Raw genomic sequence first — 14,703 nt, forward strand, 5'->3', positions numbered from 1 at the left:
TTGTGTCTAATGTTCACTGTTGAATATCGATGCGGTAGTTGATACTGTAGATCATGGACTCTTAAAGTGTCCAAAATTCAGAGAGATCAGAACACGTTGTCTTCTCTCCTCACTGGAGACAGACAGACGCGATTACGTTGGTAGGAATACCGTTAATGTCCTGCGGTTCATTGCTCTAGCGAGAGGTTTACAATACTTATTTGTCTCTCTCTTGACCCTTCGGATGAATGCTCTTGAACCGTGAAAACCACGGAGAAGTCTATGACATGTCCTCAGTGGATCATAAATTATGATTCATAATCCGCCGACTCGTGAGTGATCCCATAAGGGTCTCACGTGTACTAAGCGTTGTGCGCTCATCTCCGCGTGCCAGCCGATTGACCACTATCATACCTGTGGACTTCACAGTGTGAAGGACGGACTGATTTCGATAAACGAGCCCTTCTGATAGGTTGGGCGCGGAATGACTCCAAACTGCAGTCCTAACATTCAAATTGTAGTTTTTGTTCGAGGTTGACACCGTGATGAGATATTCCCATCTTCTTCTCAGCGTCTTGGTACTAGTCGAAGCTGAAGTGATTCGTGGACTCTTCGCTCGAAGAACTTCTCTGCGCACATTTGCTGGCCCTTCCCACTTCTCCTTCCCTCCGAACTGTCCAAAGACCTCTAAGCCGAAGGATGTGCCCTACTGTGCTACTGGAGAACTCGACCTCGGGCTGAAATGGGTTGTCGATTTCGATACTTACATATTTGACGTGTTCGACCCTACCAAGACTGTTCTCTTCGGGCTCAACGCCACCATTAATAAAGGTATCCCGGAGTTCCTCGAGGTTCGAACTGGTGGGTGTGCAGCTCCTGTCTTGGTTGACTTGTCTCCGAAATTCCTACCGCATCTCCTTGAGGCGGCCGTTAAATTCTGCACATGGGGAGGAGGCCCAGGGAAGTACAATCCTAGGACCGAGAGCTACTCAGCTGAGTTCAATATCTCTGCTCAACTTTCATTGTTTTCCGGTGGAAGGAAAATCTCTCAGGGTATACAAGTCAACGGCACTGCTAAGGCGTGGATTAAACCTCATTTCGACATCGGACTCGATGCTCACGTGATCGATACCGTCGGAGATCCCAATATTCTCCAATCATCCCTCATTTTCCTCAACTCGATCGCTACTGTGAATGGTTCCATCTTCACGTGGCGTATCATCAATGGGATAAGCTTGGACATGTACTCGACCGGAACTGGCCATCATTATTTCAATAGAACTTTCATAAACAAGATCATCCAAGTGTCGCCACCACAGGTTCGGTTCTAGGGTGAATTTTAGATTATTCCCGGAGCATCGGTAAGTTCCCAGTGGCTTCGAGGCAGCATCAACTATCTCCATTTCTATTACAACGCGCTGTGCGTTCATTATTTGTTATTACCAGCCATCATTCATCAGCCGATACGAACTATTCAACCGATACAACCTATTCAACAGTCTGAACTTGTTGGGTTGAGTAGGGATTCGTCAGAGTTGTCAAGTAAGTGCGTCACAGACTGGTTGACACCAAATCGAGCGCCTCGACCCCATTTTCTCACAGTTTCTAGAGAGTCAACACTCAGTGTTGCCTGGAAGGTATGTCCGGCGTCCTCGCTCGCTAGTAAGAGCGGTCATGACCACGCCAGGCAGGACCACTGTAGGAGAGGGGACTCCTCGGTGAGGCCACTAAACTCTCGAAAGGCATATGTAGACCCTCCTCTTCACTAGCCATCAGCTGCTGACTATCCGGAGACTGCTGCAGTAGGGCCGAATGGCAGTGGTCGCAGACACGGTGCTGGCCCTTGACAAAATGATTGCTGCACCGGTAACAGAAGATACGACCGCATATCCTGCAGTGATGTTTCCGACGGAAGGCATGGAAGGTTCTCGAGCAGCCGAAGCAGGCCGTGCACTTCTCATCAGGCATCCACAAACTACGTTGGTCGTCACCATCGAGCATTGGGACAGAGTCGGGGACATAAGGGGGGCTGCTGCCAATGGAAGGATAAGCCTCTGACGATTGATGCAGCACCTGATTGTTGCTCGAGCTGGAGCTCCCAACAGCAGTACCCTGGCCCCCGAAAGAGCTCCCCTGTGACCTCAGAGGAGTACCAGGCACACCCAAGACGGAACGTGTTGTTCGTCTCCACCACGTATTGAGACGTCCGCCAAGGGTTCGATTCGCCATAGACGGCTGGTCACTATCAACATCACTGCCTTCATCACTATGATGGCGAACCGGCGAAAGAGTGAGAGACTTGGCCTCTATGATAACGGGGGGCGGGGCTTGCATCCTTCTTGTCACCAATCCAGCGATATGTGGTGCTGAAGAGGAGGTGCTGATCCCCCGACCAAGGCTCCGATACGGAGAAGTCTCCTTCAAGTTGCCTTCTGTATCGTAAATCCGCACGTCGACCAACGGCGCCTTGTCAGTGCCCTCTGAAGCACCACCTTCAGAACCATTCATAATACAGACGACTACGAGACCCGACCTCTTCCCTTCATCCATGACCAACACAAGAGAAAAACACCAAACCAGAGACCTCACGTAAAAACGTCAAACTCGGAAAGCGGCGGTAGCCATGACCCCTCGAAGGTTGTCCAACGAGGCCGCTATCTGGTCGGCAACGCTCTGAGTGTCGCCCTCTGGAAGCATCCCCGCTTCTAGGAGGACTTGCTGGACCGTGGGATTCAAACTGGACCCGTCAAGACCGATCAACTGACAGCCCATCATGACCATTCAACATGACATTCACCAGCTTCGCACCTGTTCACACATATCGCCATCGATAACACCTGTGGAGGGAGGCTGTAACGGCTGTCGCTGACTGGGTCGTGTTGGGCACACGCAAGAACGGAAGAGCCCTTCTAAGTACTGAATGAGGAAGGTCAGAAACAACTGCGACTGTCACAGAGGTTCTTTACCGATAGGAACTGTGGTGAGTCCGCGAAGGATTCTATGTTGCCCGCCTGTGCCCTTTGTTTCCACGGACCAGCGCCCATCGCGCTCCCATGGTCTGGCAACGGCACCAGAACTCCGATGGCCCCTCGAATCTACAGCAGACAGGCATCATCAGACTGAGCACAGCTGGGCATGCCTACCGTAGCATACACAATACATTGAGGTAGAGCGCCGAGCAAAGACGTCTCAACTGCACATACTGCCGTAGGGATATCACAGCCCAGAGTGATATGCGCCAACGGTTCGAACTGAGGAGTAACACAAGCTGACTGTTGCGGCCAAATGTACAACAGCGTAGTACGCAAGCCGAGATCTCGAGAGGCATCCGCATAGGGTATCCAGCAAGGTCGCTCTTCTCGTCAGCTGCTATGTGGCCAGGCACCCGCATGGTCGTGAGGCCGCCACGCTTGTCACCCACAATGACCGTATCACGGTCAAAGATGCAGGCCGATGCGAATTGTGCACCGAGTTGGCCACCAAAATCTCTACACAGTGGATGCAGGGACCAATCTCGCTTTCTGAAAAGACCATAACCCTCCTATCTGACTGAAGCCAGCGTCCCAACCTTATGCCATGCAGTTGTAGACCCCCTCGAGCACGAGCGGCAGAGTAGATCCGATCCGGACACTTCTCATCATGATCACAATGGAGCCAAATCGGCGCCTCCATCTTGTTCCACGATTGCCGTGTCAATTCCAGTCGGTCTCTAAAGTTGTACCTCGATGAGAACACCTCACTGTGAATCCGCACCTAGGTTACCTACAGTGCCAGCGTGCCGTTGGCTAGACTGACCAAAAGCCCCGCCCCATCGCCGTGGGCCGTCATAGTGATGATGGCCGCCTCTGTAGGTTGTTCCTTGGCCAGCTGCAGCTCGTAACGACGGTGAGTCATCGGGGCCGGCTCGAGCTCGAAATAAGTGTATCTGCTTCAAGAGGCCATAGAAGAGCCGTCTAGCCACCATGAGAGATACTGACAGTCTTATCGAGTAGCTATCAGCCTCTCCTGCCTCAGTCCCTCTCCGATGGATACCCATTGCCAGCACTGGAGGTTGTTGGGATACTAGAGCTGTCTTGGACACTATCGGGCACATGCAAAGGCACTCTTCGTTGGCCGGGAACTTGAGAGTAGCCAACATAGTAAACGTCCGTCCTCCTATGAGATGCACGACAGAGCCTCCTTCATTCAGCGTACCTAAGACATCAATAACCACCAGGATGTTCCTCGTTCTACTACTACTACTACTACTACTACTACTACTACTACCCTTGGAAGCTGAATCTCTAGCCAGTACTGCTATGACGAACTCTCCTGGCTCCCCCTCAGGATGAGCGTCTAGTACAACTATTCTCCGACCGGTCCTGCCGAGGCTAACTGGCTCGAGTAAATCGTGGAAGCCAGACCAGTGGCCTTCTACAGGCAGCAGTAGACTCCCCAACACCATAGCTGATGACCCCGCGTCCTGATCACAGAGGTATACCACCCCTCCTGTGGGGCATGCTTCCGTAACGTAAGGCGCCACGAAAACTGGTACATCCACTCCATAACCAGTGGTCGGCACGCACCAATCTTCATTGGGTCGGGCATAGGCCCGGCACGCGAATGTACCAGCACCAAGGGCTAGCGTGGTCTCGTCCGGCAACGTGGTAACTTGGCGAACTGGTTTGGGACCGAGAAACCTTGCCCGCTGCCTTCCCAGAGAGCCAAGATCAGGGTCCATTGAGTACTTCATGAGGACCCCATTGGTGAGGCCGAGGTACAATGAGTGGAGCCCCCCGACATAGTTCATGTGAATGGTCTCTACTGTACTGCTAACGTTGGCTACAGTAAGAGCCTGGAAGCCAAGCTGGGTAGCTCCCTGTTGCTCTTCGTATCGATATACTGCAACCTTGCTCCCTCTGGTACACAGGGCCAACAGCCCATGGGCCGCTGACACGGTCATAATCTCAGTGTCGGTGTCGAAGCTGCCAACCTCGTTGACTAGGCCCGGTGCATCGATAGCTAGGGCCACCACACGGCCACGATGGCGCACCTCACCATCTCCTAGGGCCACCATGATGAGCGAACCACCATCCCAGCAGGCAGCAGCGATCCGACACCCACGTGGGGGATGCCAATCACCTCCTCTCGGCACCAGCTTGCACTCTGCTGGAGTGACCTGCACCCCTTGACAGGCAAACACAGTGGGGAGACCAGTGACGAACTCCGCCTCGCCTGGGGGCACCTCGACCACCCCCGAGCCTGTCAGCTGCAGTACCAGCGTTACATCCACGAACGAGATGAGCATGTAGCGAGTACGAACCTCATCCTCTATCGTGAACACGGCCGTGGCTCTACCTGGCAATGGTGTTGAGCCCAGCTTCAACATACCCACGCCATACCTAAACGACTAGGTGAATAAGAAAATAGGATCCAGTACAGGATAAAACTCACGCAAGAGCACGGAGGTGGGAGTGCTGACCCCGACCAGATAAGACAAGGCAGGCTGGCTGACTAAGCCTAGATCCACCGTTGTCGCTACCATTAGGAGAGCCGACTGCCATCGTGTCGTCTGGTAGAGTTGCCGGGGTCGCCGCTTGCCGATCCAGCATCGATACCATCTGATCAGCTCTTTATAGCATTGACGAGGACTGAGGACTCACCTTGAGGTCGGTTATGGGCCCCAACGAGGCCATCTCCTCGTCTTGATTCTCTATGGCGTACTCGGGTGGTATCTCTCCAGTGACCGGGTTAAGTAGCCGCATTAGCTGTGGTCCGTCCCCACACAAGGCTACAGCACACTCCAGTGCTGGCACCCACGTCATCATTCTAACGGGTTGAGTGGCATCCAAGGCCATCACAGCATTGGAGAGACCATCAGCCGAGTAAATGTGCACCGCTCCGCTGGTGAGTACGCACATAAAGCCATCACGGAAGGCCAGGAGGGTGGTAGCTGCAACCCCCGATGGGAGAGGAATGGCGACCGGATCAGACCCGGGCGTGGCGAAGTCGATGATGGCCAACGAGGAGCCCGTGGTAGCCACTGCACACTTGCCATCTACGATCTACAAAGGACATCATCCCCACCATGGCGTAAGCACTATATAGTATTATCACCGGCTCGCAGAACACTGAGTTCTGTAAAGACCTAGCCATGACTGTCTGTGAGTGCTCCCCATCTAACGGGTACCTGGCAAATACCAGTTGGAGTTCCCCCTGGGAGGCCCTCCCTGCTAACCTGACCACTCCTTCCTCTATTCGATCCGAACTATCACCGACTTGCCACTTCACGAGACAGGCCAGACCAGACGCTCCCTTCAACGGCTTAGCGTCAAACACCACCAAATTGGCTTCTGAAGAGAACCCATGTCACTCAACGTCCTCTTGTGTGGGAATAAGATCAACTGTAGCAACGATAGTTGTCCGAGAAACGCTATGAGCCTTTCCACAAGATGAGAGACCTACGTTCCTGAGCAATTGTGTCCATCTTCACAGGGGCCTCGGTCTTCCCCTGAGCCTCGCCATAAACGCCCATACTATCATCCTCGCCGCCCTCCACATCGCCACTGCCTGCAGAATAGAATACCAAGTTCCCAACGGTGTCTAGAGTTATGAAGGATCGACTCTCCGTTACGGCACCAGGGAATACATACCTGAGCGACGCGAGATCAGTTGCTCCTGATGGTTGCACGCGATGTGAGATATGTCTAAACCATACGAAGGCGGGCATAGACCCATACTAACAGGCTTTGAGGGGAGGAGTCCGCGGTTCCACAGTGATCGATTGATACGAACATTTATGTTAATAGCAGTAGTATACTAGGAGCTGCTGCTCACATTGGTGCTGTCAATTGATCCTGCAAGGCTAAGCTAACTCCATCAGCAGCTCGAGACGGTCGTGGAGCTCTGAACTCCACCACCATAACCATACAAGAGGACTCGGTGGTGAGCCGGAGGCCCACAACGCTGCCACAAACACACAGGGCCAGTATGAGATCGTCTCCACTGCTGGAGACATGTCGCACCTGTCACCACGTCCACCGCTATCCCCGACTCTCCCAAGTACTACCTCTGAACTCAGGTCCCTAACAGCCGCTCTGACCAGCTTAGTCTCATCCAAGCTAGCCAGTGTCTCTGAACCCCCATCAGATTCGTCGGCCGACCGTAACGGAGTACTCCAGTATTCCACCCGACTCCCTTTAGCTACCGCAACTGCATTCTCGCCTACTGCACATAGAGAGGTGATCAGCGATGAATCCAATAGCGTTAATTTGTAGAACATTATATAGTCAAAAAGGAGTAGTAGTACGGGGAAGCCACCACCGCCTGACGGACCCTCAGGATTCACTACAACACCACAACAACTACAAATGTGAGACAGAAAAGATATTATTCCAAGGCGACTGTCATACACCTAGACGGAGCCAACCTGAAGCCCATGAGAAAGGCCGGCTGGGCTTACCCGTGGTATCATGAACGAGGACCAATGACGATTCTTCAGAGAGGAAAGTTGTTGATCCATACAATGATATTACGATCATCAATAATCGGATTAATGTACTTAGTGGGGCGAGTGAAAAATGGAGTAAAAGTTTTTACTTCGCTCCGCTACTACTACTAGTAGCCGAATGATATTTACTGCTGTCATACGCCTCTTTCTCCTCAGTAGCATCATCATCAACTCCATAGGTCTTCCGCCTGTAGACCAACATGTACACAGAAGCAGCAGTTTCCCATACTATAGGACCAAACCTTAAGCCTGTACGTACAGTTGTGTCGTCGAACGACATGAATCTGTCCTCCAATCCACCACTGCGGACATAGGAGACATAGTGGCCGAGGTCGCAGGACTGCCCTTCATGGCAAACGACACCAACAAGATCGTACAAGAACGGCGAGCCTATCCTGTTCTCTGTGAGAGGTCGTGCGTTCAAATCCTGGCAGAAGAGAAATCTCCCACTCGTTTTCTTGCGGCCATCCTCAGCAAATCGTTGAAGAACAAAGACAAGTACCGAGGGGAGCTTCTCCGAATCCAACCAACTCCGACGTATTGCCGTACCATTTCTAGTAGCCCTACCACACCCACACTTCACCTCACCCTCCACCACACTAGGCTTGCCAAACATCTCCATCAGGGCCGAGCGCAGATCACCACAGTCGCACATAGCAACAGGTAGCGTTGTGAAAGTGTCGCTCGATATCAACGTACTACTATTGCAGGTCAGGTCAGGACAGTCCACCTGTGTCGTGCACTTAATCTCTCCACATATCATCTTTTCCAATGAGCTCCCCTTGCCGTCATTTTCACGCGATAGTCCATCCAAAAGCTTCAGGAGGAATTCACTAGCGTCCATCTCCTGGTCTAAGGGCAACCCTAGGGCCACCAGCAGAGGTTCGGCATTCGTCAACCGTGGCTCCACTGCTGAGAGCTCCTCCACTACGCCCGAAAATGCACTTGTGATGGGCCCGCTTCCAACATCATCCAAAATGCCCGGTAGCCGGGATAGAACCTGTAACGTCGCGTTGGCATAACAGAGCGTTCCCGTGTTGACCATTCCTCCAGACTTCCTCTCAGCCTCCTCATAATAAGTTGGTGTATCAGTACGTAGCCTATCCGTAGTAGGCGGTACCGTTGTGGAAGCCATAGACCGATAAGCCTCCGGTAGTGAATCCAAAGTGGGCCCCGGCTTTCCCTTCAATGGGGGCGCTGACGGCTCGTCCTCAGCCATAACAGGAGATATCTCACCACCCTCGGAAGGCGTAAAAACCTCTTCAGCTGGTGGGGCGTTAGGGACCACTGTAGACCGCGGAGACGTGCGAATCTCCGGCGGCTTCTGAGCAGTCGCTCGAGTCGACGGCTGCCGGGGGGATACTATAGGCGGAGAATAGTGAAGTAAATCTGACAATGTTAACTCCAATGACAGACCTCACGCGACCATGAGCACTACCACATGCCTGCCTTAAGAGGTTCATATTCTGATCAGTTCCCAGTGCACGGACAGCCCTGCAGGCCTGCTCCAAGCCACATCGTACTAGGGTAAGTCGTAATGCGGTCGTATCCTTCACATCGAAACATGCATCATACAGCTGAACAACAGGAAAGTAATGCAATCAGCTACTACTACTACTACTACTACTACTACTACTACTACTATAAAACCATTTGCGTGACCACAATTCGAGCAATTATTACCTTTCTGATATTTTCAGCAAATGCCTCCTTGCTACCAAATCTGAGTTCTCTTAAAGCCAGAGCTGCCTTCATCCGATTCATACCCTGCTCTCCCCTTCTGACGGGCTTCTCGTGGCAACTCAAATAACGCACCAGTCGCCCAGTGAACTTCACCATAGTATCGGCATCGTCTCTAGAGATACTTTTGTAGTACATACTAACAGTCCTAGGAAGGTCCTCGACCAACGCCTCTCCTGCCCGGTCCAGGAACGGCTTAGGGAAGCGACATGTAACTATGTCGTGATGACGCTGCTTCTTGCAGATGTGTTCCTCCATCGCGACCGCCAAGATGCGCATACAAGCGATTGCTCTGTCTGGTGTAAACAAGTCGGGATAGACCCACGAGGAAAGGTAGACGTTAACAACACTCTGCTGTTGGAAGCCTGCCAGACTGACTAGGCCCGGTGGTAGGTACTCCACTTGGCCCTCAGCAGCTGAAGTAGAGACATACGCATAAGCATCAGCCGAGGTAAGGTCGAAGTCTCGAGGGAGATGCCTAAGTGCTGTACGTTCAGCAATGTGAAACCACTGATGACGGAGGTCATCCATAGACATGGTTCTATTGAAGACCACTGGCTTGAGGCTGGTACCATTGTTCTTGAGGGTCAACCTTTGATTCAGAATAAAGTCCCCCAACTTGCTCTCTGGATCAATATTCGACAGAGTCTCCAACAGCCATAGGGCCGGCAGGTCCGACCTCTCCCCCATGGTGCGGTTCATCATCACCCGAGCCAACACAGCGCATAGCGACGAAATAAGTGGCAGAAGCCGAGCGGCGCTGGTAGTGGACCTCACTATGTCATCAAAGTCCTCGTAGATGACTCGGAGGATATGAGCGGTTTCCACAGGTCTGAACTCCCCCTTGAGGAGGTCTAGTAGTTGGGCGTTGTATTTGCTGAGGAGCGGGTAGAGAGTGGTAGAAGGTCTTGGCATGCAGCTGCAGCGCGCGAGGACAACGCCGACTTAAAATAAATTATACTGACCGACAACTGTCTCTTCACCGTCCCTTTTGCTCCAACAACATAGTTAACTTAACAGAAGGATTCTCTTCTAGCATCAGGAGCATCAGAAAGCAATGTATAGTTACGCATTAATGATACATGCGATTTTTGACGACAGGGTACTCACCCGCACGCATGCGCCAAATTTGTCACGCGCCATAAAACACCGCGCTCGCCCGGTTATTCGCCGATGGTTTTGATTTTTAACAAAGGGCCGAGGATATGCGATATTATTGGAGTGGGAGTCTACATAGTGCGCAACTAGTCACCGTGATCAAAGGTTGCGAAAACATATCGGAGAGCTCCAGATGAAGGGAGTCCACTGTCATTCATGGGTCTGGGAATACTGTCAGGGCAGGAGTGATGGGGCCATGCAGTGTTCAAAGCCTGTCGATTATGTGTGGGAGACTTTCCGCTGCTAAGGGTGGTGGTGGTGAACTGCAGGCTAGGAAGGCGACTTACTGTTCTGTTTTTCAGCTGCCGAGCTTCGAGGGGACCTGTACGGTCTTGATGGAACTTCGAGGCTGAATCAAATTGTTTCTTGTGGACGGCCAGGACAATTTTACACCGCAGCCGCCCCATTTGAACAGCTGGCATTGACGGTGAATGTTCGAAAATCGCTTTATAAATCAGTTTTTGTCGTCGAGTCGCTTCGCTCCGTCTTCCGTTAGTGATTCGAGAGGTATCTCCGTTCTGGTGTGTAAACCTCCATTTGTTTTGAATTCTCCCAGCATCCTCGGAACGGACTGTTCCTGTGACGACTGTTCGTTCGATTAGCTCACTCGCCTTTGTGGGATAGCGCATAAGTTATGTCGGTCATTATGACAGAGAGTGGTATTGGAATATCCTACCTGCCATCAATTCGGCCCCTTTGAGTGGTTCGAGCGGTTGTCCCGTCAGTTGTCGTCATCTCCATGGCCTTGGTAGCTTCCACAGTACAGCAAAGCCTTGCCGTTGGTGGTGAGGAAAGCAGTGTACTATCAAAGCCTCTAGAGGCCAACAGGAGATCCAAACTGCAGGGTACGGATGCTGTTGAGTCTGAAGAGACGTCTGTGTTCAGCTCCCACGATGCTCCTCACGGGTCACGAAGCTGAGGTCTTCTGCTGTGATTTCAGCCCTGATGGTGAGTTAGTGGGCCGTTGTTGTATCGTGCACTCGGTTGGTGGATAGGCGCCAACTTGGCGAGCGGTGGATTTGACAAGAACATACTGGTCTGGAAGGTGTACGGTGATTGTGACAATTGGTGTATTCTTAAAGGCCATGAGAATGCTGTTTTAGAGGTAGTAGTAGTAGTAGTCGCGAAGATGAGGGACGGGCTGGTGGGAGTAGTTGTACTGGTATCAGTGGTTGTTCCTCAGCCATTCTTAAGGACAGGGGATTGTGGCGTTGAGATTTTCATTTGGTTGAATCTTGGGTTGAATATCTGAGGCCGGGACGGGCATGTTTAGCTGCGATTGTTGGATGAGTGTAGATAATGTTGCTATCAATGGACAGGCACACTGGAGCTCAACCGAGCCGAATAAGATAGTCTCTTGTAGTGCTGATAAGTCGGTAGCATTGTGGGATGTGGAAGAGGGCAAACGTATAAAGAAGCTGCGAGGCCACGGGTAGTAGTATGATGGGGTCAGTGAGCATTCCTGTACAACATTAGCGTGGCCGTACTGGTACGTCCGTATAGGCGGCCTTCCAGTGTGAATTTTTCCGATCCGTTTCACCTCAATAGAAAGGGAATCTCACTGTTCGAATTCCGAAAGGCTTGCTCGTGACTGTGATGGAACGCTGTGCGGTGGTGTTCAGGGCGGTGGTGAATTCATGTCAAGTGTCGCGAAGAGGAGTGCCTCTTGCGGTGTCTGCTGGTGATGATGGTAGTATCAAGTTATGGTAAGACTCCTCTCACCCACAGCCTTGTACTCGGTCTTATGCCCGCAGGGATCTCCGCGTCCGTCGGTGCGTACAGACTAGAGACCACCAGTATCAAGTCCTATCTGTTACCTTTGATGACACCGCCACCAGGATATTCGCAGGTGGGTCCATGGGAAAGTCTTGACCTAAAATTGAGGCTAAGAGTTATCATTATTCCTCTCGTTCGGAAGAACAGAATGAAGGCTCCCTTGCAATATGTGGTCTCAGGCACTTTGGACAACCAGATCCTCTCGATGGATATCCGTAACATGGAGGCGGAGCAGAACGTTATTGAGCTTGGCCCTGAGCATGATGATTCTATCACTGGCTTGGCGGTAGGCTGAGAAGGCATGCTAGTGGTTTAATACAACCGGGCAGGTATCGAACGATGGCAACTTCCTGCTCAGCAACTCTATGGATAATTCGGTGAAGCTATGGGATATTCGACCTTTTGTTGTTCACGATAGTAAGTCTGAGTGTGAACTGTTCGGGTGTGTCACCGATGGTGTCACCAGGTCAGAGGTTGATGCATCACTTCACTCGAGGCGTTCAGCACAACTCTGAGCGGAACCTGCTTCGTGTCCGTTGGAGCCCTGATGACCAATACTTCACTACGGGCAATGCTAAGCGAGTGGTGAATGTGTGGGATGTCAGGTAAGAGGCAAATCTGTGTTTCAAAATGAGGCTTCTCTATCCCCTACAGGTCTCGAGAGATCCTCTATACTTTGCCTGGCCACACAGGATCGGTCAACGAGGTGTGCTTCCATCCCTCGGAGCGTTACGTAATTGCCAGTGCCTCCAGCGATAGGACTATCTATTTGGGAGAACTAGCTTGATTGATGAGGAACGTCACGGGGAAGTATGCAGCCGCTCTACTGCCCTGTTTCATAAGGCTCACTGCTCTGTTGGGTTGTGTGGGAAAAATCTCGAGGACTTCATCTGTTTTCGGGAAGTTCAAGTGGTATTGTTCTTCGGAAACGGCTCAAAGGAAATCGATTTTTCTCTCGCCTAGTTAGTTGCCGGCATCATGTAACATAGGAGCATGACACTCTTGCTCCATATCGCGACTCAGTTACCTTTCCTGTGATAATGGTCTCTGTCCAACTCCATCAGCGGTCGGCAACTTTCCCTCGAGACGTGTGGCCGCTCATCGTGGATTACCTCACAGCTCGGGACGCCTGCAGGCTAGCGATGACCTCTCATAATCTCCAGCAATTAATCAACTTCGAGTGTTGGCGTTTCTGGCGAGATACTTGTTACAGACGGTATTCTGAAGACACGTGCAAGCACTATGTGGGGAGCCTCCTGTATAGTGACGACTTGCACATATGGCGACGACTGGCTAGCTGTTGGCACAGCGCAGCATCACTGAAGCGGGCCATGTTCAATGGCTTACGATATATCACTCTACCAGGGGACATCGAGTTCATCGTGCATGGCCATGTTGCATTATGGGTCGGGAACGCTGATATCATCCGACGGATTTCGGTGGAGCCCGGCCACTTTGGCGAGGTCGACTACTATTGTGACCTGCAGTACGATGATGTCGTGCCTTTGGGGAAACAGTTAATAGTGGCAACCGATGGACAACTGCAGGTGATCGGGGTCGGCTCTAAGGTGGTCCTCACTGTGCCCTTCCCTTTCGACTATGATGAGGGTGAAGTCACCCGTCTTTTCCTCGACATGGCCTCATCGGTGCTCTATGTCCTGCATGGACGGTGGCTCGCGGGTTATACAGTGGAAAGGTTCAAACAGCTAAGGGAATCTTATACTATATGCCTGCCTTTGCATGACATCGATGGTCTGATGTTTCGAGCATCCATCGGCCATTGGGCCATCCTTCACGACTCACAGCGAAGGATACTGGTGTATACCTCACGCACTGGTGAGGCTGTTCTTGACGAGACCCTGCCTCTAGAGGACGAGTATATCGTCTATGCAGACGCCTGGCCACCTTGGCTCGTTGTATTGACGCCTAGGAAGCTCTATCGTGTGAATGTCGTCGAGGGTGGTCCATGCGATAGGAGGATGTGGGAGGCCTTTCCCATCTCGGGTACAGGCATAGCCGGGATCGAGTTCCGTCGGTGCGCTCTCGAGGTGAAGATCGACCCCAAAGATCCTGAGCAGTTCTTGATGCTGTCGTCTCCCTATTTTGATGGGGAGACGGCTCTGGTACTGTGTCGGAGGTCTGCCCAATCCACTCTGGATTACGTCGCGTCGTACACTCTCGAGCCGGGCTACTTCTGCGACCGGGTTGAGTACCGTCATGATGGGTCAACAGTCGAAGTATGTGTAGGCAAGCAAGGAATGGATGCTAAAATTGCCGGGGTTTACAGCCGAATCGTCTGGCTTAACCGGATTGACCTTTCTGTCATCCACGTGTTTGATAATGCTGTGGGCGAATGGCGTACCGATGTTAGAGACTGTGCAGCATCCCTCATGATTGGTGATGATGATAATGATGATAGTGTTACGATGAAGTATTGGGACTTGATGAAGCCCGTCTGAAGAGCCTCCCGTTGCAGCTTGAATGCAGTGAGAGGGTTTGCTCATTGGTGATGGTATACCTTCTAGTTAGATGGAGAGAATCGTGCCGGTTGTCGGATACAG

The 14,703-nt window shown here is 51.8% G+C and overlaps 5 protein-coding genes across 5 annotated transcripts; 3 read left to right on the forward strand and 2 right to left on the reverse strand.

Annotated features, from left to right (window-relative positions):
- Window positions 1–524: 524 nt before the first annotated feature.
- Window positions 525–1,310, forward strand: Pmar_PMAR005354 (hypothetical protein; the record flags this gene model as incomplete). Its single annotated transcript, XM_002786601.1, has 1 exon — window positions 525–1,310. The coding sequence occupies one exon, from the start codon at window positions 525–527 to the stop codon at window positions 1,308–1,310; it is 786 nt and encodes a 261-aa protein (XP_002786647.1).
- Window positions 1,311–1,764: 454 nt separating this feature from the next.
- Window positions 1,765–2,313, reverse strand: Pmar_PMAR005355 (conserved hypothetical protein; the record flags this gene model as incomplete). The annotated part of the gene is made up of 1 exon (XM_002786602.1): window positions 1,765–2,313. A coding segment is annotated over one exon (549 nt), but the record flags the coding sequence as incomplete, so codon positions are not given.
- A 264-nt stretch (window positions 2,314–2,577) lies between these two features.
- On the reverse strand, window positions 2,578–10,168 carry Pmar_PMAR005356 (hypothetical protein; the record flags this gene model as incomplete). Its single annotated transcript, XM_002786603.1, has 17 exons — window positions 9,152–10,168; window positions 8,907–9,045; window positions 7,577–8,857; window positions 6,424–6,528; window positions 6,197–6,311; window positions 6,076–6,148; window positions 5,622–6,023; window positions 5,413–5,579; window positions 4,246–5,360; window positions 3,957–4,173; window positions 3,746–3,904; window positions 3,548–3,688; window positions 3,284–3,500; window positions 3,123–3,230; window positions 2,946–3,074; window positions 2,788–2,895; window positions 2,578–2,739 (listed from the first exon to the last, which is right to left on the reverse strand). The coding sequence occupies exons 1-17, from the start codon at window positions 10,121–10,123 to the stop codon at window positions 2,578–2,580; spliced, it is 5,610 nt and encodes a 1,869-aa protein (XP_002786649.1). The 5' UTR covers window positions 10,124–10,168.
- Window positions 10,169–11,090: 922 nt separating this feature from the next.
- On the forward strand, window positions 11,091–12,985 carry Pmar_PMAR005357 (U5 snRNP-specific subunit, putative). The gene is made up of 10 exons (XM_002786604.1): window positions 11,091–11,211; window positions 11,252–11,314; window positions 11,362–11,471; window positions 11,686–11,798; window positions 11,989–12,072; window positions 12,121–12,215; window positions 12,322–12,428; window positions 12,472–12,559; window positions 12,609–12,747; window positions 12,797–12,985. The coding sequence occupies exons 1-10, from the start codon at window positions 11,106–11,108 to the stop codon at window positions 12,927–12,929; spliced, it is 1,038 nt and encodes a 345-aa protein (XP_002786650.1). The 5' UTR covers window positions 11,091–11,105; the 3' UTR covers window positions 12,930–12,985.
- Window positions 12,986–13,473: 488 nt separating this feature from the next.
- Pmar_PMAR005358 (hypothetical protein) lies at window positions 13,474–14,601 on the forward strand (the record flags this gene model as incomplete). Its single annotated transcript, XM_002786605.1, has 1 exon — window positions 13,474–14,601. One exon carries the CDS (start codon window positions 13,474–13,476, stop codon window positions 14,599–14,601), a length of 1,128 nt encoding a protein of 375 aa, XP_002786651.1.
- Window positions 14,602–14,703: the final 102 nt, after the last annotated feature.

The sequence above is a fragment of the Perkinsus marinus genome (genome assembly GCF_000006405.1).
Source record: "Perkinsus marinus ATCC 50983 genomic scaffold scf_1104296931384, whole genome shotgun sequence".
Classification (NCBI taxonomy): Eukaryota; Perkinsozoa; order Perkinsida; family Perkinsidae; genus Perkinsus; species Perkinsus marinus.